We start from the raw sequence: 26,689 nt of genomic DNA, 5'->3' as shown, positions 1-26,689 counted from the left end.
TTTTTATGTGAAACAAACTTAGATAATTTAAAACAATATTATAACGTGTATATTGTTCACATGATATAAGTATAACAATGTCTATATATTGCTATTATAATCAATATATAACTATATTTTGAAACAACTAAAAAAGGCTGAACATTTAAATGTAATTATGCAATTTTATAAATCAGCTTGCTATATGGTTTATTAAAAAAAAAAGCAAATTAACAATAACGTAATTAAACTAAAATAGCATCTTAGTTTGTTGTGTTTTGTTCAGCTCTGATGATGCTAGTAATCCATATTTTGAACTTTTTAACAGTCAAGTTAAAACAATTTTCGCTCAAAGAAGTAATAGTAAAGTAATACCTTCTCAGATAACACATTTATTGACCAGGTTTCATGCAAATATCTATTATAATTATTATCGATTAGATATCTTTCTTGTGTGGTAACTGTTAAAAGATCCACTGTCATAAATCCACATTCCTCTTTAAACACCACTACACACTTAATTTGGACAGAAATACTCACACAATCACAGATCTCCATAATTCGCTTTATAAAACACAGACGACTCTCAAACATCTGCAGATCTCAGGTATGTATTTTGCATCTGTTGAAGTAGAATTACTCAAGTATTGTATTATTTTGAGTATTTATTTTAATCACACATCCTGTCCCTGTGTCAGGATGTGTGATTGACAGCGGTGTGTGTGTATGTTTGTAATGTGTGTGTGTGTGTGTGTGTGTGTTTCAGGGTGCGCTGACCTCCACCTGCTGGACATGCTGAGCCCGATTGAGAGGAAGAGGCAGGGATACATCCACGAGCTCATCGTCACCGAGGAGAACTACGCCAACGACCTGCAGCTCGTCACAGAGGTAACGTATGATACATATAATATGATATATTTACCCACACGTCTACATGATTTAGTTTTGGTGAAACGTTTGTGTTTTATTTAAGATCTTCCACAAACCTCTGCTGGAGTGCGAGCTGCTGACTGAGAAGGAGGTCGGGATGATCTTCGTCAACTGGAAGGAGCTCATCATGTGCAACATCAAGCTGCTCAAGTAAAGAGAAACACACACCTGTATCACACACACACACACACACACACACACACACACACACATACCTGTATCACACACATGTGCAACATCAAGCTGCTCAAGTAAAGAGAAACACACACCTGTATCACACACCTGTGACACACACACACACCTGTATCACACACACACACACCTGTATCACACACACACACCTGTATCGCACACACACACCTGTATCACACACACACACACACACCTGTATCACACACACACCTGTAACACACACACACACACCTGTATCACACACACACACACACCTGTATCACACACACACACACGCACACACACACACCTGACACACACACACATACCTGTATCACACACACACACACACATACCTGTATCACACACACATGTGCAACATCAAGCTGCTCAAGTAAAGAGAAACACACACCTGTGACGCACACACACACACACCTGTGACACACACACACACACACCTGTATCACACACACACACACACACCTGTATCACACACACACCTGTGACACACACACACACACACACCTGTATCGCACACACACACCTGTGACACACACACACACACCTGTATCGCACACACACACCTGTATCACACACACACATACCTGTATCACACACATGTGCTACATCAAGCTGCTCAAGTAAAGAGAATTAATTTTATAATAATTATAATTGTTATAATTATTTAATACAGATTTTATTTATTTATTTATTTTCAAATATTTCAAAAGTTATTTTTAATTAACCGGCACATTCATTTGATAAATTAACCTTTTAATGTCTTAAAGCTCCCATGTCATGCTTTTCTGGTTATTACCCGTCCCCTTGTGTGTTATGAAGGTCTTTCTGCATGTAAACGGTCTGCAGAGTCACAACCCCTCAAAGTACACCCTGTAGCGAGTAAAACTCTAACACAGAAAAGACCTGTCTATGCTGCCCCAGAACGCCTCGTTGGACATTTCTCTTTTTCCATTGTTTTCTTCCTGGGTCGTAGTGACGTAACGGCTACGCGGACTTCCTCACACACACACACTGATCTTTTCTCAGCCCCAGCTCCGCAGATTTCTCCGCCTGAACTCAGCCTGAGCACACACACACAAACTCAGTGTGTGTGTGCTCAGGCTGAGTTCAGGCTGAGTTCCTTGTTGTCTCGCTGTCTCGCAGACCCCAAGCAGCAACCAGGAAACGACACCAGTAATAGAGCTCACACTGTCCGCTCCTCACAGCAGCGAGCCCCGCAACGTCCCTCCAACACGGCACCCAGACCCCACGCAGCATTCTCATCTGTTTGTCATTACTGGTGTCATTTTCTGGTCGCTAACAAACGCCATTGTAACACATAATCACTGATGTTCCGCTGTAACGGTGGTGGACTCATCAGAACAGAGTGGGTGAGCTGACCAATCAGAGCACACTGGGCTCATAGGGAGGAGGGGGGCAGGAGCTCCAACAAGCCGTTTAGGACAGAGAGTGAATACACATACTATACAGAGATGCTGTATGAGAAACCAATGTGAGTTTGGAACATTGAACAATGTAAATATATTCTAGTAGACCTCAACAATGGAATTATGATCAGTAGAAATGGCCATGACATGGGACCTTTAATACATTTTTTTATTTGTATTAACTATAGTAATTTATTCTTTCATTTTCATTCATAATAATTTTTTATTTTAATCAATTGTTTTACCATATATATTATTATATTATAATACGTCTCTCTGTCTCCCCCTGCAGGGCTCTGAGAGTGAGGAAGAAGATGTCAGGTGACCGGATGCCGGTGAAGATGATTGGTGACATCCTGACCAATCAGCTGCCTCACATGCAGCCATACATCAGGTTCTGTCTGTCAGCCTTTCAATCACACCTTTAGCCAATCAGAGGCTCCGTTCATTCCTGTCCGTCATTCATAAATAAAATAAATAAAATATGTTTAAATGTAAATGTTTTTAAAATAGTTTTCCTACTACTGTTCAGATTCTGCTCGTGTCAGCTGAACGGAGCCACGCTGATTCAGCAGAAAACTGACGACAGCCCGGAGATCAAAGACTTCCTGAAGGTATACAACACACACACACACACACACACACACACACACACACACACACACACACACACACACACACACACACACCCTACTGATGTAGATTCAATGTTGTGTCGTTTAAATTCATATATTTTCTACTTTTTTAATGCTATTTTATTTCTATTTGAGATGTTTACATTTTGAATTGTTTATTTCTCTAGTGTGTAATGCCTTGTCTTATTATGCTGCTGCAACGCAAACATTTTCCAAATTGGTATCAATAAAGTACTAATAAGTAGTTTTGTGTTTCCCTCAGAGGTTAGCGATGGATCCTCGCTGTAAAGGCATGCCTCTCTCCAGCTTCCTGCTCAAACCCATGCAGAGAGTCACCCGCTACCCCCTCATCATCAAGAACGTACGTACCACAAGAACACTGACGATTACATTTCACTCTTAAATGATGCTTCTGATTATCTAATGTCTCTTCTCTTCCTGTCTGTTGTTATTGATTATTACAGATAATAGAAAACACTCCGGAGTCACATCCAGACACCAGCCATCTGAAAGCTGCTCTGGAGAAAGCTGAGGAACTGTGCTCGCAGGTGAACACACACGCACGCACGCACGCACACACGCACGCACGCACACACACACACACACACACACACACACACACACACACACACACACACACCACACCACACACACCACACACACCTCACAAACACACATTAACACAAATTCTCTGTGATTTTTTAAATCTTAAATTAAGTCAATGACAGTTCCAACTGTAAAACTTCTAGTCTTTCCCTCGTTCGTTATTCTTCAATGTAAGGAAAATCCCCCAAATATTATTATATTTTAAGACTATAAGTATATAACCTATTCATTATGTTCACATCAAACTAAATTCATGTAAATTAGCGCTACAATTGAAGCCCCAACATTTTTTTAAAGTCTGTTTATATATATTTGTGAATTTTCTTGTGCACATGGCAGCTGTTTTAATAATTGTATTTATTACATGTGTTATCAAATCCAGGTGAACGAGGGCGTCAGGGAGAAGGAGAACTCAGATCGTCTGGAGTGGATTCAGGCTCACGTCCAGTGTGAAGGCCTGTCGGAGGTAAATACACACACACACACCACACACACACCACACACACACCACACACACACACATACACGCTTGACTTACTTCCGGAATATAGTGGCATCACTATCCCTATGTAAAACTCGCGCTTCTATTGGCTAGCGCTCCAACACATTGTACGTGATAGGCTAAGGGGTGGGACATCTCTAAGAGGTTGACCAATCACAACAGAGCCGGCCAGCTAACCAATCAGAGCAGACTGGGCTCTGGTTTCAGACAGAGGGTGAAAAGAGGTGCTGCAGCACAGGCAGTATGAGAAGAATAAAGAGCTTTTTGAACATTAAAGCATGGAGACATGTCCCAGTAGAGACACTACATACTGATATACACCTGAACATCATCAGGAGAGGACTCTTTAAAGTAGAGACACTACATACTGATATACACCTGAACATCAGCAGGAGAGGACTCTTTAAAGTAGAGACACTACATACTGATATACACCTGAACACCAGCAGGAGAGGACTCTTTAAAGTAGATACACTACATACTGATATACACCTGAACATCAGCAGGAGAGGACTCTTTAAAGTAGAGACACTACATACTGATATACACCTGAACATCAGCAGGAGAGGACTCTTTAAAGTAGAGACACTACATACTGATATACACCTGAACATCATCAGGAGAGAACTCTTTAAAGCAGAGACACTACATACTGATATACACCTGAACATCAGCAGGAGAGAACTCTTTAAAGTAGAGACACTACATACTGATATACACCTGAACATCAGCAGGAGAGAACTCTTTAAAGTAGAGACACTACATACTGATATACACCTGAACATCAGCAGGAGAGGACTCTTTAAAGTAGAGACACTACATACTGATATACACCTGAACATCAGCAGGAGAGGACTCTTTAAAGTAGAGACACTACATACTGATATACACCTGAACATCAGCAGGAGAGGACTCTTTAAAGTAGAGACACTACATACTGATGTACACCTGAACATCAGCAGGAAAGGACTCTTTAAAGTAGAGACACTACATACTGATATACACCTGAACATCAGCAGGAGAGGACTCTTTAAAGTAGAGACACTACATACTGATATACACCTGAACATCAGCAGGAGAGGACTCTTTAAAGTAGAGACACTACATACTGATATACACCTGAACATCATCAGGAGAGAACTCTTTAAAGCAGAGACACTACATACTGATATACACCTGAACATCAGCAGGAGAGAACTCTTTAAAGTAGAGACACTACATACTGATATACACCTGAACATCAGCAGGAGAGAACTCTTTAAAGTAGAGACACTACATACTGATATACACCTGAACATCAGCAGGAGAGGACTCTTTAAAGTAGAGACACTACATACTGATATACACCTGAACATCAGCAGGAGAGGACTCTTTAAAGTAGAGACACTACATACTGATATACACCTGAACATCAGCAGGAGAGGACTCTTTAAAGTAGAGACACTACATACTGATGTACACCTGAACATCAGCAGGAAAGGACTCTTTAAAGTAGAGACACTACATACTGATATACACCTGAACATCAGCAGGAGAGGACTCTTTAAAGTAGAGACACTACATACTGATATACACCTGAACATCAGCAGGAGAGGACTCTTTAATCATATTGCTACTTATTTTGTATATGTTATGAACTATAAGACATTAACCCCCCCCCTCTCTCTCTCCATCCTACAGCAGCTGGTGTTTAACTCGGTCACAAACTGTTTGGGTCCGAGGAAGTTCCTCCACAGCGGGAAGCTGTTCAAAGCAAAGAGCAGCAAGGAGCTGTACGGCTTCCTTTTCAACGACTTCCTGCTGCTCACACAGGTACTTCTTGCTGCTTTATGTTTCTTGTACATGTACTACACTTCAGAAGGGAGACATTGTAGTGTTGATCAAATAAATATTTAACTTACTCCCTTCCTCACAGGTGACCAAACCTCTGGGCTGGTCGGGATCGGACAAAGTGTTCTCCTCGAAAACACACCTGCAGTATCGCATGTACAAGACGGTAAGACCACACACACACACACACACACGGACGGACGGACGGACGGAGAAACCCCATCTTCCAACATCTTGCATGCAATAATATATCACAAAAATTGCAAAATCAGTTTTTGCTAAATAAAAAAAATGTCATTTATTGTTGACAAACTCACAAATATCTGGTATTACATTAATGTCCATTACATACATAATACATGAAAATTGTTTTGGTACTTGCAAAAAAAACAAGGCCTTTGCATAAATCCTAAATTAATATATAATACAAATGAAGGAAATAACAAAACATGTGAAAACTGCTCCTAAGATTTGTTGCTAAATTAAGCAATATATTGTATGTATTGTAAAAACACTGTATTTGAAGTGACGTAACATTTATTTTTAATACATAGATTTGCAGTAAATGTTGTTCATACCCCCAACATGACTTACACTTCTCTCTCTCTTGCAGCCCATCTTCCTGAACGAGGTGTTGGTGAAGCTGCCCACCGACCCGTCTGGAGACGAGCCGCTGTTCCACATCTCTCACATCGACCGAGTCTACACGCTGCGGGCCGAGAGCATCAACGAGAGGTACAACTGCTTCAAATATTTGTATTGAGAAGAAGCATACAAGTGTACTTCTTTGGGGTGGAAATCATGCTTCCCTTTTTCAACATAGAAGACAAACAGAACAGCCAACAGGAAATAATAAAGGAAAAACATAGCATGACAGGAATATCATACTTAATGACATACATAGTCATAGTGGGAAAGAACATACAAAATAGCATATACTGTATTATACAAATAAATAAATAAACTTAAAGGGGACCTATCATGCAAAATGCACTGTTTGATGTCTTTTATACATAAATATGTGTCCCCGGTGTGTCGGGGAACTCACGCAGCGTCAGAAAATAAAACCCTTTCTCTTTTCCTCCGTACCCAAATCTTTTAAAAACGGGTGTACAACGAGCGGATCCACAGAAAGTTGCTATCAGAAACAATGCCTGACGTGTTTTGGACGTCATCTCGTCTTTGTTTACATTAGCATGTCGCTAACACTCAGAGCTAACCTGTACTGGAGAGCACATGTGTTTAAAAAGCAGGAAATATAAAAAGGAACTCACCTTGTGATAAACCCCCAAGAGAAAAAGCATTTGAGCTCCATACTGTTTCAGAAATAATCCTTGATGTGGTTTAGAACAGGATGGCGTTTTATCACAGCAGAATTGAACTTTATCTCCGGTAGAATTCTGATCAGGCATTAGCTCCGCCTCCTCTGTCTTTCTTTTTTCAAGCTAAGGACCCAAAATCCTTGTTTCTCTAACAGGGCTGCAATAGAGGGGTATGAGCAGTATGAGCAGTATGAGGCATGGCTACAATGGGCGATCTGTTTGGTATTTGAAGCAAAAAACTTCACAGACATGTTTTGTATAGGTATGGCCCTACAACATATTTTTCCAATATAGCATAATAGGTAAGGTTAAGGGTAACGAGAGGTAAAACTACCACTGAAGTACAGTAACTGAGCACTATTACTCAAGTACTCAATTTTGATGCTTGTATTTGTGTTTCCGAATTAGAATTACAGACATTATTACAATTAAAAATCAACGATTGATTGCAGCTTGATGTATTGTGCCTGGGCTCCAAATATATGGATTACCTTTAAAAATTATTTGTGTTTTTTGTGTTGTTTGTGCAGGACGGCGTGGGTCCAGAAGATCAAAGCAGCTTCAGAGCTCTTCATCGAGACGGAGAAGAAGAAGAGAGAGAAAGCGTATTTAGGTAACTCTAGTTTTTAATTCCTCCATGTTTGTAGTTTAAAAAAAAAAATCTGATTATTCGAAGTAGAAACTGAGCACTCTTACAGCGAACCAATAACACCAGGGTACAGTATCATATCGGGAGAAGAAACCACTGTCTGCTATGACTTATTTTTGTGTGGTTGGTTGTGTGTGTGTTCCTGAAAAAAGGCAAAATAAATAACACGTGTTTTTTCTCAGTTCGCTCTCAGAGGGCGACAGGAATCGGCCGACTGATGGTCAACATCGTGGAGGGAATCGAACTGAAACCCTGTCGCTCACATGGTATGTACACACTGTGTGGTGACTGTTGCCACTCAATATCACCGAGGGATTGGCTAAACTGGGTGATCTAGTTGGACGCGTGTAATCTCCATTGACGACAACGTTCTTTGCTTTCAAAACTATTTATTTTCCAATTAAATTAATTAATTAATTCCCAAATTCCAGCTGAGAGGGTCTTCTCTACAGCTGGCCTGATTGTGAATTGTCTCCGCACCCGCCTCTCCCCTGAGTAGACATGCTCATATTCTTAAACAAGAATGAGTATTGAATAGCTGCATTCTGTGCATAGGCCCTGTTATAGGTTGGTGATCTCTGTTGTGATAGGGTTACGTTACCCTAACCCGTTATGTTGTTCGTGTATGACCCCTCTTTCATTTAAAAAACAAGTTATGTTTTAAAAAATGTTTTGAAAGCTGTAGGCCTATAGCTGTCAACTGTTCAAACTGTGATCACCAGTTCAATACATTTGACAAATTCGACTTGGTTTCTATACTTATTTGAACATGTATTTATTTATTTTTCAAAATAAAATAAAAAATGTTTGTAAAACATTTTCCCACATTTTTTTTTTTTTATAGGATATGTACATTTCGGTTAATCGGTTAACCGTTTTTTTAGGGGTAGAATATTCGAATATACATTTGCTTTCAAATTCCCATCCCTAGTGCACGGCTACACGGTCAAAAACAAAAAACACACACCTGTACCAGGGACATCTTTATATGCTGTTGCCCCATTATGCCATTTAGTGTGTACACATAACATATAACCATTGTAATGGGTGCAACACACTGCTTTAATTCAGTTTAAAACATGTATTTATTAATTATTCATTCATTCAATTATTTGAATTGAAGTGTTTAATCCAAACCCTTTTGTCCTAGCTTTATGCTAGTGATGCCAATTCAATATAATGTTAAACACTAAAAATGCTATTAAGTGCGATCACAATATCATAAATTTAAAATAAATTCATGATCGCAATATCTATAGAACAATAAATATATATATTAACATGTGTTTGTGTGTGTTTCCAGGAAAGAGTAACCCATACTGTGAGGTGACCATGGGTTCACAGTGCCATATCACTAAAACACTACAGGTAAGTGTTCACAACATTTTATTTATTTTATTGATTGGAAACTAAGAGACATTTTTACATCTTCTGTGATCTTTCTTTAAATACATGTTTCTGTTTTTGTGTCTCTTTTAGGACACGTTGAATCCGAAGTGGAACTCCAATTGTCAGTTTTTTATAAAGGACCTGGAGCAGGACGTCCTGTGTGTCACTGTGTTCGAGCGAGACCAGTTTTCTCCTGACGGTCAGTCGAAATATCAATACAAATATTCATATACAGTATCTCCAGTAGAGACAATAAACGTTTGTGTCTAAATGAGACGACTAAATATCATCACGCCCAACATTAGCCGCCTTTAGCTTAGCGGTGGTGACGTGAAGTCATGTGACCGTGCTGTAGTTCCTCTATAGCCCAACATTAGCTTCCTTTAGCTTAGCGGTGGTAACGTGAAGTCATGTGACCGTGCTGTAGTTCCTCTATAGCCCAACATTAGCTTCCTTTAGCTTAGCGGTGGTAACGTGAAGTCATGTGACCGTGCTGTAGTTCCTTTATAGCCCAACATTAGCTTCCTTTAGCTTAGCGGTGGTGACGTGAAGTCATGTGACCGTGCTGTAGTTCCTCTATAGCCCAACATTAGCTTCCTTTAGCTTAGCGGTGGTGACGTGAAGTCATGTGACCGTGCTGTAGTTCCTTTATAGCCCAACATTAGCCTCCTTTAGCTTAGCGGTGGTGACGTGAAGTCATGTGACCGAGCTGTAGTTCCTTTATAGCCCAACATTAGCCACCTTTAGCTTAGCGGTGGTGACGTGAAGTCATGTGACCGTGCTGTTGTTCCTTTCTAGCCCAACATTAGCCTCCTTTAGCTTAGCGTTGGTGATGTGAAGTCATGTGACCGTGCTGTAGTTCCTTTATAGCCCAACATTAGCCTCCTTTAGCTTAGCGGTGGTGACGTGAAGTCATGTGACCGTGCTGTAGTTCCTTTCTAGCCCAACATTAGCCTCCTTTAGCTTAGCGTTGGTGATGTGAAGTCATGTGACCGTGCTGTAGTTCCTTTCTAGCCCAACATTAGCCTCCTTTAGCTTAGCGTTGGTGATGTGAAGTCATGTGACCGTGCTGTAGTTCCTTTATAGCCCAACATTAGCCACCTTTAGCTTAGCGGTGGTGACGTGAAGTCATGTGACCGTGCTGTAGTTCCTTTCTAGCCCAACATTAGCCTCCTTTAGCTTAGCGTTGGTGATGTGAAGTCATGTGACCGTGCTGTAGTTCCTTTATAGCCCAACATTAGCCACCTTTAGCTTAGCGGTGGTGACGTGAAGTCATGTGACCGTGCTGTAGTTCCTTTCTAGCCCAACATTAGCCTCCTTTAGCTTAGCGTTGGTGATGTGAAGTCATGTGACCGTGCTGTAGTTCCTTTATAGCCCAACATTAGCCACCTTTAGCTTAGCGGTGGTGACGTGAAGTCATGTGACCGTGCTGTAGTTCCTTTATATAGCCCAACATTAGCTTTTTAAACAAAAAGTCATAAAGTGGTTTTAATATGTAAAGATTATCCTACTGAACCAACTGGCATCATAAAGGTTTTTTTTCCAGAGATTATTTTCTACAATATTCCAAAATCCAATGGAAAAATCCCATTGGCTTTTTAGTCGAGGGATATGGAGATACTAACTTCAGTGTCTGCCTACAGAAATACATCATTACTACATCACTATTAGCTCTAAATGTGATTCACTTCTTATAAAACATCCTTATAATATATTTACACACTCTCTCTTTGGCTCCGCCCCCCAACAGACTTCCTGGGCAGGACAGAGATCCGATTGGCTGAAATAAAGAAGGACCAGGGCTCTAAAGGACCAATCACGAAGCGGTTGCTGCTTCACGAGGTTCCAACCGGAGAGATCGTCGTCAGGCTCGACCTCCAGCTGTTTGAAGAGCCGTAAAAAATGAAAAATGAAAACCTGGACAGGATCGGACTGGAAAGTGAAAAAAAGACAAAATGTGGAGCTGGATTAGACTGGACTGGAATATTCATAATAGTTTATTTTACTGAATTTTTTGAGTGCTTATAGGATCTTTATAACATTAGTCTCATTTGCTGTTAAAAGAACACATTAATTAAGAGCCTGACACTAAAAGCCCTAAATCCAGTGTACGTCAGTGACTTCTTGTTCATTTGATTAATTTGGTAATGTGTACCACCTACAACATTAACATGGGTTTTGCAGTGTTTCTCAATGTTGCAACCCTGTTTTGTGTCAAAATTGAGTTGTAACCCCTTGATTAATCTAGTGTATCTAATGCTTAATGTGTGCATTTTGCCAATATAACAGATTAAATTACCAAAAACTGAATGAGATTTCACATAATCTGGGCTGGCTGGTGTCTTGAAACATGAAAACAAGGCATTACAATATATAAATACATCTGTAAAGACATTCTTAACGAGCTTCAATGTAATTTAGCCATATTTTCTCTTAAACCGGAGTGGCATTAGTCGTCTTATTTGCAAAGCACTACACTAAATGTACGTGCTAGTCATTTAAAACTAGCGCAGACAGCAGAGGGCAGTGTGCAAATGTTCCTCCTTTTAAATACACGTTTTTATCCAGTTTGCGCAAAGTAAAACGTTTCAAAACTACATATCAAGCTTTCTGAGATGAATATGAAGCCTAGAACCGGATATCTGCAGGTTCAGATGGAATCACTGCATGTCATTACATTACTTTCAGCTGGTGCTTTTATCCAAAATCAACCATGACGAAACAAACAAAAACAAAAAAGCAAAAGTCCTGCGGCCACGTTAACTATCGATAAGTGCTACTGCATTTATTTCAAATAGGCAAAAAATGTCATAACCTCTTGAAACGTGCGATGCGATTTTAGGTCTTAATTTGAATTTAGCAGGTCTTAAAAATGATTTACTGGTTAGAGATCGTACCAGTTGTACAGATTTGTACCAAATGGTAGATTTTACTTTGCACTCCAGTTAGATATTTTGTCTATTTCCAGTCCAGTCTACGTCTGTCCTCTTTCATTTTAATTGAATCCAGTCCAGTTTCTTCGATATCAGCCGGGTTTCTCCTCCTCCTCTGCTTCAGCCTCACAGACACTCCAGTGACAATCCCAGCTCTCCTTTTAGTCCCTTAAAAAAACTAACCCTGTGTGTGTTAGTGTGTGTGTGAGTGTGTGAACGACTGTATGAGTGTTGATGTGCGGACAGGCTAATTTAAGGTACGATTCAGTGTACATTTGTATTTTTATTTTCTAACGTCAGAGTCTCAGAGTCTTAAGTGAAACTCATCAGGCTTTCTGCTGTGAGTGACTGCATGTAAAGGGACTTCAATTTGAGCTTTCATTGAACACTTGCCATGTCGGAAAGCAAAATATATGTACAGGTTTAATGAGAAACGATGCTAATACGCTGGAAAAAAAAACCCGAAATGACAAGTGTCCAGTGTCCCTTTATCATGTTTCAAATCTAATATAATATGCTGGAACACACAGGGAACAGTTAATATAAATTAAGGTACTGTAAAGAAAGATTTCACAATGCTGTTGTTAAAGTGGCCGTCGCTATATATGCAGGGGAGCAAAACCCTGAACATGCAAGGTACTACTGACATTTATTTTATAGGAAACAGCCTTTTAGACCATTTTACACTCTAACCCTGAAGAAAATAAGTGTATAAATAACAAAGTTACTGCGTTGGCACTCCCAGCACTTTTGAAACGCACACACTGTCGCTGGTATTCAAGCAGAGCAGGACTCAATGTTGCACAGCGGCCATTTTGAATAGTCAAAGTAGGAATTTGCTGACATATGACGTATAAAATAGCTCATAAATGTGTGTTTTGTTTGTTAAATTGGATCATTTGTTGTCAAAAAGCACTGGAATTTAAAGCAAACGGAGGAATTATTGTATTTGTGAGGGACTATTTTCAGTGGCGGATTAATCCACATTTAGCGTACTTGTAAATATTTAGTAAAAATTGGACAACAATGCAGCATCTACAGATGAAGAAGACAATATGTATATATAGAATATCATCTGCCCTGTCATTTTTGGGCTATTTCTTGAATAAAACTGCAGATTATTAAAACGTTTTGAGAGTAAAAGCTGTAGTAGCTGCTTACAATTAGCTTGAGGCTAGCTAGTAAGCTAAAGACTGCGGCAGCTCACTATAGCTAAAAGTATTCAAGTTTATTAAAATATTTATAAACTAATTCCTTCTCAAAAGTTTAAAGACTTATAGTTACCTCCTAAAAGACATTTGTGTATTTGTTTTTTATTGTATTTAATGTGAAAACCACTGAAATTAAGAGCAAAGGATTAGCATAGCATGGGCAGAGGAAGAACCCATTACATTTTGGAGCAAACCATTATCACGGGGGTGGTTACACAGATTTTATTTAACTTATTTTACATTGGGGGGTATGGCATTTGGCCTTGATGGACGCCTGTGTTCTTTGAGAACCATTTTAATTTCTTATTTGTTTATAATGCTGAGTATATAGCTTTTTTTGAGCTGTTGTTTACTATTGATGCCTCCAAATGGAGTTGTGTTGGTTTGTTCTGGAAAACGTGCCAATGGAAAGGAACCATGAGTTGTGACCTTTCTAAAAACAAATATAGTTTTATTGTTCTTTGACAAATCACTATTTTGGACAATAAGGCATCAAACACATTCAATCACTTAATTTCCTTTGTCCAAAAACACAGGAGTTTCTTTGAATGTAGCATAATTTCTCCACCATGAGTATTCAAAATGGCCGCTGCATTAGCCAGTTTTGACAGGTAACGTTACTGTAGATATGATCGTTAGCTAGTTAGCTAATTGGCTGCTTTTTAATTTAATGCCACGGTTACTGAATTCCCACTGAGACGACCAATAGTTACCTGAGTGACCAGCCACTGTCCAATCAGAAGTCAGCTTGACCTGAGGAAGGTGTGATCGAATGATTGTGTTTCCCCTGAAGATGAATTTGTCTTAAACCCCTCTTCCTCTTCCTCCTCTCCACACTGTACTGAAACTGATCCAGTTGCTGTCCACCCACCAGGTTGTGTATAATACTACTGCTATCTGAGAGTTAATATATGAGCGTACAGGAGGCCATAGAGACAGCCTGCTGTTAATTATCACTGTAGAAGAAGAGATGTACGTTGTTGTCTTTAATGTTCAGAATAAACTTCAGTTGGACCAAGACTGCAGCTGATTTATCACACACACACACACACACACACACACACACACCATGTATACATCACTTCAGGGGACATTACATTGACTTACATGCATTTCCTGGAGACTTATCCTAACCTTAACCATAACCAACACATGCCTAACCCTAACCCTAAACCTAACCAAGTCTTCACCCTAAAATTAATGATTCCCCTTATGGGGACCTCCATTTTGTCCCCATAAGGGAAGCCAGTCCCCACACGTGACTGTGTAAACAGATTTAGGTCCCCACAAGGATAGTAATGCTAGGACACACACACACACACACACAGACAGACAGACACACAGTATAAGTATATATGTACATGAAGATGCATTTTATGTTGTACAACACACAGTACAAATACACACAGGTGAACAAATGTGCATTTTGGAGAGACAGCCAGTCGAGGGGGAGGGGATATCTGGACATTTACCCTTTAAGACTGTGGTCTATATTCGTGGTTTCTTTGGGAAATTATTTAGTTAGCTCACACATTTCATATATACAGGAATAAGAAAGGAAATAATTGTATTTGTCCCAAAATCACATTTATTATGCCTTTATGTTTCTTTAATATTTGATTTAATGGAAAATCCTAGACATTTCCCCTTTTAGACTTCTACATCTCTGGTTAAACCTAAAATGGCTGGGAATCACTTGATCACATGTACAAAACATGTATATTCTTATGCTGTTTATTGTTTCAGCTGTACATGATGTAGTGTGTATTTGTGTTTATTTTTTTGCACAATTTAAAGTAATTCCTAAAGAAATATTGATATTTCTACAAGTATTTAAATGTAGTCATTTACTGTACTTATTTCATTTACTTTTTTGTTTGCATTTTTTTGGCACTACTATTGCTCCAGACCTTTCAGCAATGTGTGCGTGTGCGTGTGCGTGTGTGTGTGTGTGTGTGTGCGTGTGTGTGTGTGTGTGTGCGTGTGTGTGTGTGTGTTGACACATTCATTTTATAAAAAGGAACACATATGCAGGCTCTATTTCTTTTCCAACCAGGGTCAATTCTGATTGACATGACATGTAAACCCTGTCACCTGCAGGGCTAAAAGAAGACTTTTGGGTCAGGTCTATTAACTGAAGTATGTATGTATGGGTCCAGAACATACTCATGTCCCACCCTCTTAATTTAATCAGGGAATAGTCCTTTCTGTAAACATGCAATAAACAAGAAAAAAAGGGGTGTGAGAAAGTGATCCAACTCGTGTTGTGCTGTACATGCAGAGAAAGGAGGAGTTTCCTTTTCACAACAAAATAGTCACAAAGACGCTGGATGTTACCCACATTCCTTTCAAAATAAAAGCACCGCATAGAATTGCAGTTAAGAAGTAAGTGAAAAAAATTGAAGAAAATCCAATTCACCGTTAATAATTTTTTTAACGTTTCTACTTGAACATTCATAATAAATCTTAGCATGTATTAGCATATGTGTCATTGGCCGTAACGCTTTCAGAAAGACGGATTTGTTAAGGCTTTTATTTTGAAAAGCCTAATCGGAACTAGTCCGTCTTTTTCTGTGTTTCGTGACATCAACATTTGGAGGTTTAAAGAACGGAGCTTTAAAAATGCTTTGAAAACACGGGACAGCTGAAACAAAATATGTTAGCTAGCTTGCAAATAACCTAACAAACAGCCGGTTAAAAGTCGATTTAATCATTTAAGGTCGACATTAAAAGAGTGTTTTATCTACGCGTTTAGATTATTTACCTGAATGCATTCATTGCGGTTGTTATTTTTGCATTTTGTGCCATTTTAATGCGTTAAAAATACTATGTTTGTGTGTCAAAATCGGTTAAAACAGAGTAAAACTGCCATGGTGGAGCACAGGGAGCTGCAGGACATTTAGTTCTTTCCCAGAGAGACATTCCTCCTCACTGTTTACCAAAGAGTTACACACTTATATTACACCTATAGACATATATATTATTATTTAAACAATCATGGCTGCTGTATTGCTCAGAAGAGGAACAGGATTATGTGTAAGTATATTTGTTTTTTTCCCTATATGTTCATAACATGACTTTATTTTGACCCCATGTGTTAAACTATAGATAGCAATGACTTACGCCATAATCAGCGCCATATAGATAGAATTCTATTATACGGCTCTGGCCATAATAAAGTAACTTATGGGAAGTATATTCAATGCATTTAAGGTTATTGCACTTATTGCATGTTTACCTACACGAACACGATGTGTCACCAGATGTAACATGTACATTTAGGGTACATTTCTCTCAAAGAAGAGTTAGTAAGGCCCTTTAACATGACAATAAGTGAATCTGAAAATGACATATGTACAGGATAAGAGTACAGTTACATTAAATTATATATGCTGTATATTACAATTGACTAGGCTATCTAGAAACATAACTAAGATATACGGTTTTATGTCAAATTAACAGTGTATTAAATTATTAAAAGTCTAACAATGCAAATTTGAGAAAGCCAGGACTACCTTGTAAATCCCATACTGTGTGTGTGTGTGTGTGCAGTGTTTTCACAGGGAGTTGTGCAGAGTTGTATGGAGGTCACAAACTGCACTGTACAGCTTCAAACCTTCAGACAGAAGGACACACATCAGTAAGACACACAAACACACACCTGTCTGTCAGGTTTTACTTGTAATCCCCACAGTTATCATTGTATTTTATTCCGCCTACACCAATAATAAGGCTGCGTTCAAATAGTCCTTTTTGCTTAGGAAGTTTCCTTACTGAGTGAAATGATCAAGAATATTATTGAGGTCAAGAATTGTTTTGACTATTATAATATATAAAATGCCACCATGTTGTATCGGTAAACTTAGGAAACAAAACATTGAGAGTTTACAAGTTTTGTACCAGGTGTTGGCAGAATTTATATTCCAACATCGACCATCAATGTCTTGATTAATTAACAAAGTTTCATGGAAAATGAACTGTTAGTGTATTCATGACCAAACACGTGTGTCTGTCAACAAATTAAATACCTAAAATCTACTCGATGTGAATATTTCCTTATAGCAATATCTAAAAGTCCTTTAAGGAACAACACTTTCCAGAAAACAGAGAACCTGGGTACTTTCAGAATGTCCTCTACTGAAGTGATTTATTCTCATTTTGTATTTTCCTTTCCTCACAGAGAAGGCTAAGACTCAGCCTGCGGTGGACGTCTCTAAACTCCTGGAGCAAATCTTCTCTTATCGCAGGCCGGGATCAACGCCTCCTGCTGCTAAAGGTCAGCACAGTAGAAAGAAAAAAGCGTCAGTCATAGACAACAACAAACACTATTACATATGTCTTTTATCCTGTCAACAAAGCAGAAAGAGCTGGTTTCGGATTCATACTGGATCATTTTTCCTCATTCTTCCAGTAGTGTAGAAATCAACGTTAAGAGGGTTTACAGTAGTTTCTGAGAATTTGTACGAGTCACTTCTTTAAGACTTGTTCATGCATCATTTTTTACTACCTGTATTTCAGACATTGATGACATTACATTTAGCTGAAGCTTTTATTATGATGAGACAGATTCAACCCAGGCAAGATTCCTAAAACTGCATTAGCCCCATATAATCCAAGGCTTTTGAATGAATATATATATATATATATATATATATATATATATATATATATATATATATTTTTTTTTTTAATCAGTCTGTATCTCGGCCATGTTAGATAAGGTTACAGTATGTACATTTGAGATAGGAACATATGGGAAAAGCACATTCAAGTCCAAATAACATGTTAATGAGTTACTGAGTTAACACACTTTTATTACCCTGAATCTGTCAAACATACATTTGTACTGCTTTGTTTCTGACATGTTTATTAAATATCTTTCATGCCCCTTACATCACATTTGTTCCTCTTCTCCACTTCCTCCCCACAGCTCGACCTACCACACCTCCCACCACCACCTCAAATGTTCCTAATTGTTCAAAGAGAGAACCAGCAGTCTCTCCTGCTTCTTCTAATACCAAACAAGTTTCTGAGGATCTTTCCAAAGTGACTGTTCCTGCTAGCAGCACAACATCTGCAGCATTAGCATCAAACACTTCAGCAATAGAAAGCCAAACTTTGACTGAAGCAATAGAAACCCAAGAGGAAACTGACTCAGTCCTGCTCTCATCAGCACACTCACAAGAGAAGAACATGGAGGCTTCATCTTCTTCAGCTCCTACAGTAGACACCTTGATAGAAACTGCATTAAAATCAGTAGACCCTGAAATATCTCCTGTAGAAACATTAGAAGCTAGACCTGCTGTTGCTGAGGGTGCAATAGATGCTCCAGCTGAAACAGTGACAGACTCAGAGGTCTCATACACTACCAAGGAAGAACTTATATTAGCAACAACAGAATCATCAGTAGAAATCTTCAATTCTCCCGTGGAAACACTAGAAACTGGAGCTGCCGTTGCTGAAACTTCAATAGAAAGTCCAATGGAGGTTGAAGCAGATACAACCACACACAAAGTAGAAACTAACACCACAGACTTAGATTCTGGAAACCTCCCACACATTGCAGAAGAAACACTAGAACCACCAGTAGAAGCTAACCATGTTGCTTTGGAATCACTAGACACTATACCTCATGTTGTTGAGGGTCCAGTAGACGTCACAGTACATGTAGCATCTCCAAATGTAGAAACCCAAAGCACAGACTTGGGTTCTGTTAACCTCTTGCACACAGATCAAGAAGACACTTTAATAGAAACAAGCCATTTTACTTTGGAAACAGATACTCAAGCTGCTGTAGGTTCAATAGAAACCACAATAGAGGCCAAAGCAGACACAACTCAACAAATACAAACCAACAGCACAGTCTCAGATCCTATAAACATCTTGCACACTGACAAAGACCACACTTTAATAGAAACAGTAGAACCACAAGTAGAGACAAGCCACTTTCCCGTAGAAACACTAGAAACGGAAGCTGCTGTTCTTGAGCATCCAGTACAGAGTTCAATAGATGTCACAGTACATGCTGAGAAAGTAGAAACCAAAAGCACGGACTCAGGAGTCTCATCCAGCACCAAAGAAGAACCTTTAATAGAAACATTAGAACCAGTAGCAGCCATACTTTTCCCATTTGAACCAATAGAAATGAAAGCTGCTGATGCTGAAGGGTCAGTAGAAGCTACAGTAGAGACTGAAGCAGAAAAAGCAACTCTGGAAATGCAAACCAACAGCATTGACTTGGGTCTTGTTCATCTCTCACACACTACCAAGGAAGAACCTTTAATTGAAGCAATAGCATCACCTGTAGAAGACAGCCATGTTGCATTGGAAACACTCAAAACGGAAGCCGCTGTTTCAGAACATCCAGTCGAAACTACAGTACAAGTAGAAACCCAAAGCCCAGACTCAGGTTCTGATAACCTCGTGTACACTGCCAAAGAAGAACCACTAATAGAAACTACAGTAGAGACCAGTACCTCTGCTTTTTCTGAAGGTACGATTGAGCCCACAATGGAAACTGAAGAAGCTGAAAACCTCTCACATGCTGCCTTAATCCTGAATGCACAAGACTCCTTGCCTTTGAATAATGAATCAAATGTAGAATCATGCTCGGTGAATGTAGACGAGGCTCTGGTAGCGTCTTTAAAAAACAAAGAGCTCACCCTAACAACATTTTTCGTCGAAGGAGAACAGCTGAAGGAGATTGGAGCGAATGACAAAGCTGCTGTGACAGAAACGGAGAATTTAAGCGACGATGAGCGAGATGTTTTAACCCAAGTTCCTTCCTCTTTTTCGGAGGATCTTCATGGGTTAAAAGGAACTAGTGGCATGTTAGTGAACGAGCTTCTCCGTCATGTTCCTGCTGAGCTTTCCAAAACTCCTGAAGCAAAAGGAGAGCACACAGAGGAGGAGGAAGCCATGACGCTGGAATCGATAACTTTAGCAAAAGCCATGGGAGGGATTCGGAGGTCTTGAAACAGAAGCTCTGTTAGAAACAAGGAATGCACTGGAGGAAGACGCTGAGGTACTCGCCAAAGAGGAGACCACAAAAGAGGACGTTGTTTACGAGGACACGTCAGAGGAAGACATGTTAACGCTGGATTCTATCTCTGAAGCTACAGATGCAATAGAAGCTGAGACCGCTGTCATGCTGGAGGCCATACTCGGTCTTAAACAAGCAGCGAGGCAGCAGGAAGAATGGCAGAATGGTGAATCTATTGTCCAGGAAGCAGAACAGGAGTCCGTAGAGCAGCAAGTGAGCGCGTTGGAGGCTATGGGTGAAGTTGAGGCATCTCTGGAAACACTGGAGAACGAGTCTCTGAGCGAAACCACCGATAATCTGGAGAGAGAAGCTGATTCTGGAGATGAGGAGGATGTGGAGGCGACTGAGACTCTGAAGATGTCTGAAGATCTGCAGAGAGATGTCCTGACGGAGGAGCGGTTCATTTCTGTTCCTGGACACGAGGAAGGAGTAGGCCCTGTTGGTCCGGAGGTCATAAGAGCGGATATTTTGGAGGGTAAGTTTGACTCCTGAAGTTATAGAGGCATAGGTAGAAGCAAATGAAAAGGGGAGTAGTAAGAAGATACTAGAGATGCAACGATGAATCTGCTGAACGTTGGAAAAGGCGTTTTTTTATTATCATTTCTGCTTGGCTGTTTGTGTAAGGATTTTACAACCTAGATAACAGCGAGTCATCTTCAAGGATTCAAGGCTTTTTGTCACGACCTTAACACAAACTGGAGAACCCAAATGCACGACCCAGAGACAGTCTTGAATGTAGCAACAAATGGAAAAAATCCCTCTTAACAGAGTAGGTACTGGATTAAACAAAGCGCTCACAAGGAGGAAAAAACAAACGTAACAAAAAGAGAATTTATGATTAACTTAAGTCTGCAAAAAAATAACAAAATAACAAAACCTGACTGGACTGGAAATGACCCTCTCTTGGCTGAAGCCTGGCACGACCATCCATGGAAACAAACAAGACGAACTGACACAGGACAGGGGGGAGACAGGACAATTTAAACATGAGGTGAGTGGGAACAGGTGGAAACAATCAGGGGCGGGGCAGACGCTGACGAGGGCGGGAAAAACACACCGGGGGAGGAAGTAACAGTGCCTGAAATGAAAGACAAGAGGTAAATACAAAATAAAACAGGAAATGGAAAACGAGACATGACAATAAACACAGAGACTGACTAGAGATGAAATGACATAAATAGACAGACATGACATTTGACGAGACACAACACTTTTATTGTCATTCGTACTTAGCTACAGTGTAGATATATCAATGTCAATCTTAGGTCACAGGCTCTCCAACAGCGCAACACAATGAAACAGATACAATAGTTAAAATAGTGTAAGTAAATACAGATAAAATAGGGTAGAATCTTGTGAGATTTGGCAGCTGTTTCCTCCTGATACCAGTCTTTAAATGGTGTTCTTTGACTCCAAAAGACTCTGAGATGGAGTCTTTAGAAATACATGTCAACAGGTATTTGTTAAGCTGTCAAAGAGATGCTTTGTAAAGAGGAGTCCGCTCTTGCCCTTATCTCTCCTCTCGGTTGTTTTAACAAAACAGCTGCTGTAGTTACCGAAGATTTGAAGGAGGAGAAGATGGAGGAGAAGATGGAGGAGAAGATGGAGGAGAAGGGAACACAGACTGGAGCCCTGAGTGATGAATACGCCTCAGGAACACATGCAGGTGAATACACTTGGAGAAACATGTAGTATGTTTTTTCATTAATATTTTTGGGATTCAACCACCATGAGGGTGCTGGAAAGGGTGTCAGATGCTGTGAGTCAATCAGACCTGCATTGTTTGAAGCATACTGAGGCCTTCACTGTATCCAAGTGTTTTATTTGCCTAACTTTACCTATTTCATGAATGTACTTAATTTGCTAAAACCATAAACTTTCTGTCTTTCATTTTTGTAAAGCACTTTGAATTGCCTTGTGTTGAAAGGTGCTGTATAAATAAACTTGCCTTGCCTTGCCTTGCATTGATAATTGATAATTTAAAAGACGTCATAACTAATCATAATCTGGAGTTTTTCAGAATTGCATATTATCAATTTTATTTCGTTATAGTTTTGGGTTTTGCACCTATCATGCTATTTTTAGGCAATAGCATAGGTCTCAGATATATATAAATATATAAAAAACATGTCTATGAAGTGTTTTGCTCAAAATACCAAACAGATCACCCATTCTAGCCATGCCTCATATCCCTCTATTTCACTTCCTGTTTCCAAAGTGCTGATTTTATGTATAAAGCTTTAAAAAAAAAAAAGAATTGATAACAAATAAAAAAGTAGGGTGCTGAGCTCATGCGGGACCCGGCAGCTACTGTCTAAACTAAATACTGCCGTGATGAAACGCCATATCATGGATTATCAAGGATTCTTTCTGAAACAGTATGGAGCTCAAAGGCTTTCTCTCTTGCCGGTTATACCACAAGGTGAGTTCCTTTTTATTTCCTGCTTCTTCACACACATGCTCTCCAGTACAGGTTAGCTCTGAGTGTTAGCCATGCTAATGTAAACACCGACCATATTACGTCCAAAACAGTGGGGCATTGTTTCTGATAGCAACGTTTCTGATAGGGCCGTGGGTCCACATTTCAGATATTACGTCATATCGGACGCAAATCTGGATCAGCTCCGTTGTTCCCCCGTTTTTAGAGATTTGGGTACGGAGGAAAAGAGAGAGGGTTTTATTTTCTGACGCTGCGTGAGTTCCCTGACACACCGGGGACACATCTTTATGTATACAAGACATCAAAAAGTGCATTTTGCATGATAGGTCCCCTTTAATAATAGTATTGTTTTTATGTGTTTTTCAGATTTAGATCCGGTACAGAGACTCTTCCTGGAGAAGATCAGAGAATACAACAACATGCACAGGTAGATTGATTGATTTAAAAAAAGTAAATACAAGTTAAATGTCCAATTGAAGATACTGTAAAACAAAATATAACATCGATATTCATATTAACATAATAAGTTAGAAAATAAGTAAAATTGTGCACATGTAATAACATGTATAACATTTATGTTCCAATATAAACATTGGGGAAAATGTCCAATAGGCTAACAAGGTGATAAACAGTTTAAGAAGGACACACACACACACACACACACACACACACACACACACACACACACACACACACACACACATACACACACACACACACACACACACACACACACACACACACACACACACACACACCACACACACACACACCACACACACACACACACACACCACACACACACAGAGTATTTACAAGGTAATCCTGATTTTCTCAAGTTTGCATTGTTAGACTTTTAAGAATTTAATACACTGTTCATTTTAAATAAAACCGTATATCTTAGTTATGTTTCTAGATAGCCTAGTCAATTGTAATATACAGCATATATATATTTAATGTAACTGTATACTCTTATCCTGTACATGTGTCATTTTCAGCCTTACTTACATCTGGTGACACACCGTGTTAGTGTAGGTAAACATGCAATAAGTGCAATAACCTTAAATGCATTGAATATACTTCCCATAAGTTACTTTATTATGGCGTAAGTCATTGCTATCTATAGTTTAACACATGGGGTCAAAATAAAGTCATGTTATTAACATATAGGGAAAAAACAAATATACTTACACACACACACACACACACACACACACACACACACACACTTATATCAGTGTGTGGTTAAGTCCTTGTTTTTGAGCCTTTTGAGTCCCACATTTTAAACGTCATTGGTCTTGAGGGAATATCTTTGTATTTCATTGTTACTTAGCTATTAAAACCTTAACCTAAGAAGTTTCTTATGAATCTAATCTTTACGTTAAGAGTCCTAACGCCCTATTGTTAATTTTTTTTCTTATTATAACCCTGTTACAAAGACACACTTACAGATGCACTCATTGTATTTCTGGCTGCAATCACGACTCCCTGCAGATTATCCTCATCCGTTTTGAAGTGACTGTTATTTTGTATATATTGACTGTTGTGCCATTTATTAATGTGTGCATACAGTATGTGTCTGTTTGATTATGTATGTGTATATAATATATATATATATAAGTTGGTGTATGTCATTCCTCAGGATTGTAAGAAACAGCATTTCTATCTCCCTGTCTGTATCACACAAACAGCAGGTTGACTTTGACCTTTGCCTCTTCCTCTCTACAGGCTGAATGGAGGTCTGCTGGAGGAAGATCCAGATTACGATAAACATCTTTCAGAGGAGAGAGCGAAGCTGCAGAGGCTTTACGGAGGAGGAGATCTGAGCAGCTTCCCTCAGTTCAGCTTCAGCGGTGAGAGGGAGCTTCATTCACAGAGAAAACTTCACTTTATACACGAGATGTAGAGGTGTTGAATGTGTGTCAAGATATTCCAGAAATGTGTTTAAAGCGTTGATTGAACATAGCAGCTATTTTTTATGGTATGACATGTAAATATCTTCTTTCATACAGAAAATACGACTCAAAGGGATTCACATAGAACATTTCCATAAACAACATAGACAACAAATACTATTTTACAGGACTAAAACTGGCAATTTAAAAAATGAATAAATCCAAGTTAAAATAATGAAATACCATAAATACAAATGCAAAGTATAGAAAATAACATTATAATTATAAAAGCTTAAAAACTAAGGCTATAGTATAACTCCAAATTAAAAGATAGATTACGTAAATAGGGTTAGATGCTATAAATTACCTATAACGTCTTTGAAATGCAGCAAAAAGAAAGCAATGTACCTTAAAAACACAAACCCTCTGCACTCAGAATTTAAGCTTCTTCCTTCGGGCCGGAGGTTAGTCGTCCCAAAGAGTAGAACGAAGCAGTTTTATCCCAGCAGCTATTGCACAAATTATCACATCATAGAAGCGTCACACAGATGCCTATTTATTTATTTAATAATGAATTTTGAGATTTGACGAAGCAGGGTGTACTTGTACTTTTTACTAGTCCTTTTATTAGAGATGTGTTTGTTTGTGTGTCAGGATGGAACCCTTGTCTTTTTCTCTGTAAACAAAATCTACCTACGGGTACAAAATAAAGAACCTGAACCTGAACCTGAAGGATGATTTACAGAATTTAAAGTTAGTTATAGTCACAAAACGTGGTAAAGAACACCATTGCAGCATAAATCTAAACAATCTTTTGGATATAGTTTAGTTTTTTCGGAGGGATGTTCGATTAAACAAAACACATTTTCCAAGAGGTCACAATGACAAACGTTATGGCTGACGATACAATTACTTTTGGAGATTATGAATTGTATTTTTGCCTTTCTTTAGCCTCTGATTAATATGCATGTGTCACTGCAAGGACTCCTTCAAATATGTACAGTGGGGAATACAAATGAATGTATCTTGAAAAGTATCTTAAATATCATCTGCTGTTTTTCTCCTTAGAGCCTGAAATGGACAAGGAGTCCAAATGATCCACGACGTCTTCATCCTACACATCTTGATCTTTAACGAACGTCTCTCTGATAGTTTTAATTTACTACATGGGAGAACAGATTTGAGGGAAGAAGAAGCACATGATGTTTGTTTGTGTGATCTGCCGTTAAAACAAGGGATTTTAATCTTGTTTGTCTCTACTGTGCAATAATGATAGTAACAAATGATATATTATATTTTATTAAAGCAACACTTTCAAAAGAGAACATCTTGTGTTTTCTGATTCACAGGATGTGTGGGTGTGTGTGAATTGCAATGAACATGTAGCATAACACAGAAAAGGCCTGGATGAACAACAACAACACACACACTTATTTTCCATGATCTCACATGCATTTGGCTATATTTCATGTTTTTCATATAGTCACAACCACAAACACACACACACACACACCAAAAAAAGATTAGTGCTACACCAAACTACAAGCTCAAAAATGCAGTTTTTAAAATGTATTTTAATCATTTATTTGTTTTACGAGAGAAGACCCATCTGAGTTCATTTGTATATACAGTATGACTCGCCATAGTTATTTAATAAGCCTATTTAATTCATACAGAACACAGCGCATACTAATCACCATCAAAGGA

The 26,689-nt window shown here is 39.0% G+C and overlaps 2 protein-coding genes across 3 annotated transcripts in view; both read left to right on the top strand.

Moving 5' to 3' along the window:
* The window catches only part of itsn1 (intersectin 1 (SH3 domain protein)), an 88,307-nt gene extending 73,684 nt beyond the window's left edge, over positions 1-14,623 (top strand). The window contains 15 exon segments of the mRNA XM_034135860.1: positions 746-867; positions 953-1,059; positions 2,821-2,922; positions 3,061-3,142; positions 3,426-3,524; positions 3,628-3,711; positions 4,152-4,235; positions 5,952-6,083; positions 6,187-6,267; positions 6,715-6,836; positions 7,954-8,036; positions 8,255-8,338; positions 9,376-9,440; positions 9,552-9,660; positions 11,212-14,623. Of these exon segments, the coding sequence (XP_033991751.1) occupies positions 746-867; positions 953-1,059; positions 2,821-2,922; positions 3,061-3,142; positions 3,426-3,524; positions 3,628-3,711; positions 4,152-4,235; positions 5,952-6,083; positions 6,187-6,267; positions 6,715-6,836; positions 7,954-8,036; positions 8,255-8,338; positions 9,376-9,440; positions 9,552-9,660; positions 11,212-11,360 (1,505 nt within the window). The 3' untranslated portion in view covers positions 11,361-14,623.
* Positions 14,624-16,213: 1,590 nt separating this feature from the next.
* LOC117487189 (cell wall protein DAN4-like) lies at positions 16,214-26,297 on the top strand. Of its 2 annotated transcripts, XM_034135848.1 has the most exons (8): positions 16,214-16,641; positions 17,158-17,245; positions 17,786-17,881; positions 18,536-21,122; positions 22,191-22,313; positions 23,454-23,514; positions 24,816-24,940; positions 26,051-26,297. In XM_034135848.1, the coding sequence occupies exons 4-8, from the start codon at positions 20,693-20,695 to the stop codon at positions 26,077-26,079; spliced, it is 768 nt and encodes a 255-aa protein (XP_033991739.1). In that variant the 5' UTR covers positions 16,214-16,641; positions 17,158-17,245; positions 17,786-17,881; positions 18,536-20,692; the 3' UTR covers positions 26,080-26,297. The 2 variants fall into 2 exon arrangements, with proteins under 2 accessions (XP_033991739.1, XP_033991738.1); XM_034135847.1 differs by lacking the exons at positions 22,191-22,313; positions 23,454-23,514; positions 24,816-24,940; positions 26,051-26,297 and having other exon boundaries at positions 18,536-20,859.
* The last annotated feature ends 392 nt before the right edge of the window (positions 26,298-26,689 follow it).

The sequence above is a fragment of the Trematomus bernacchii genome, unplaced genomic scaffold (genome assembly GCF_902827165.1).
Source record: "Trematomus bernacchii unplaced genomic scaffold, fTreBer1.1, whole genome shotgun sequence".
Taxonomy (NCBI): domain Eukaryota; kingdom Metazoa; phylum Chordata; class Actinopteri; order Perciformes; family Nototheniidae; genus Trematomus; species Trematomus bernacchii.
The sequence above is the reverse complement of the archived record's forward strand: the minus strand, read 5'-3'. Positions and strand labels throughout refer to the sequence as shown.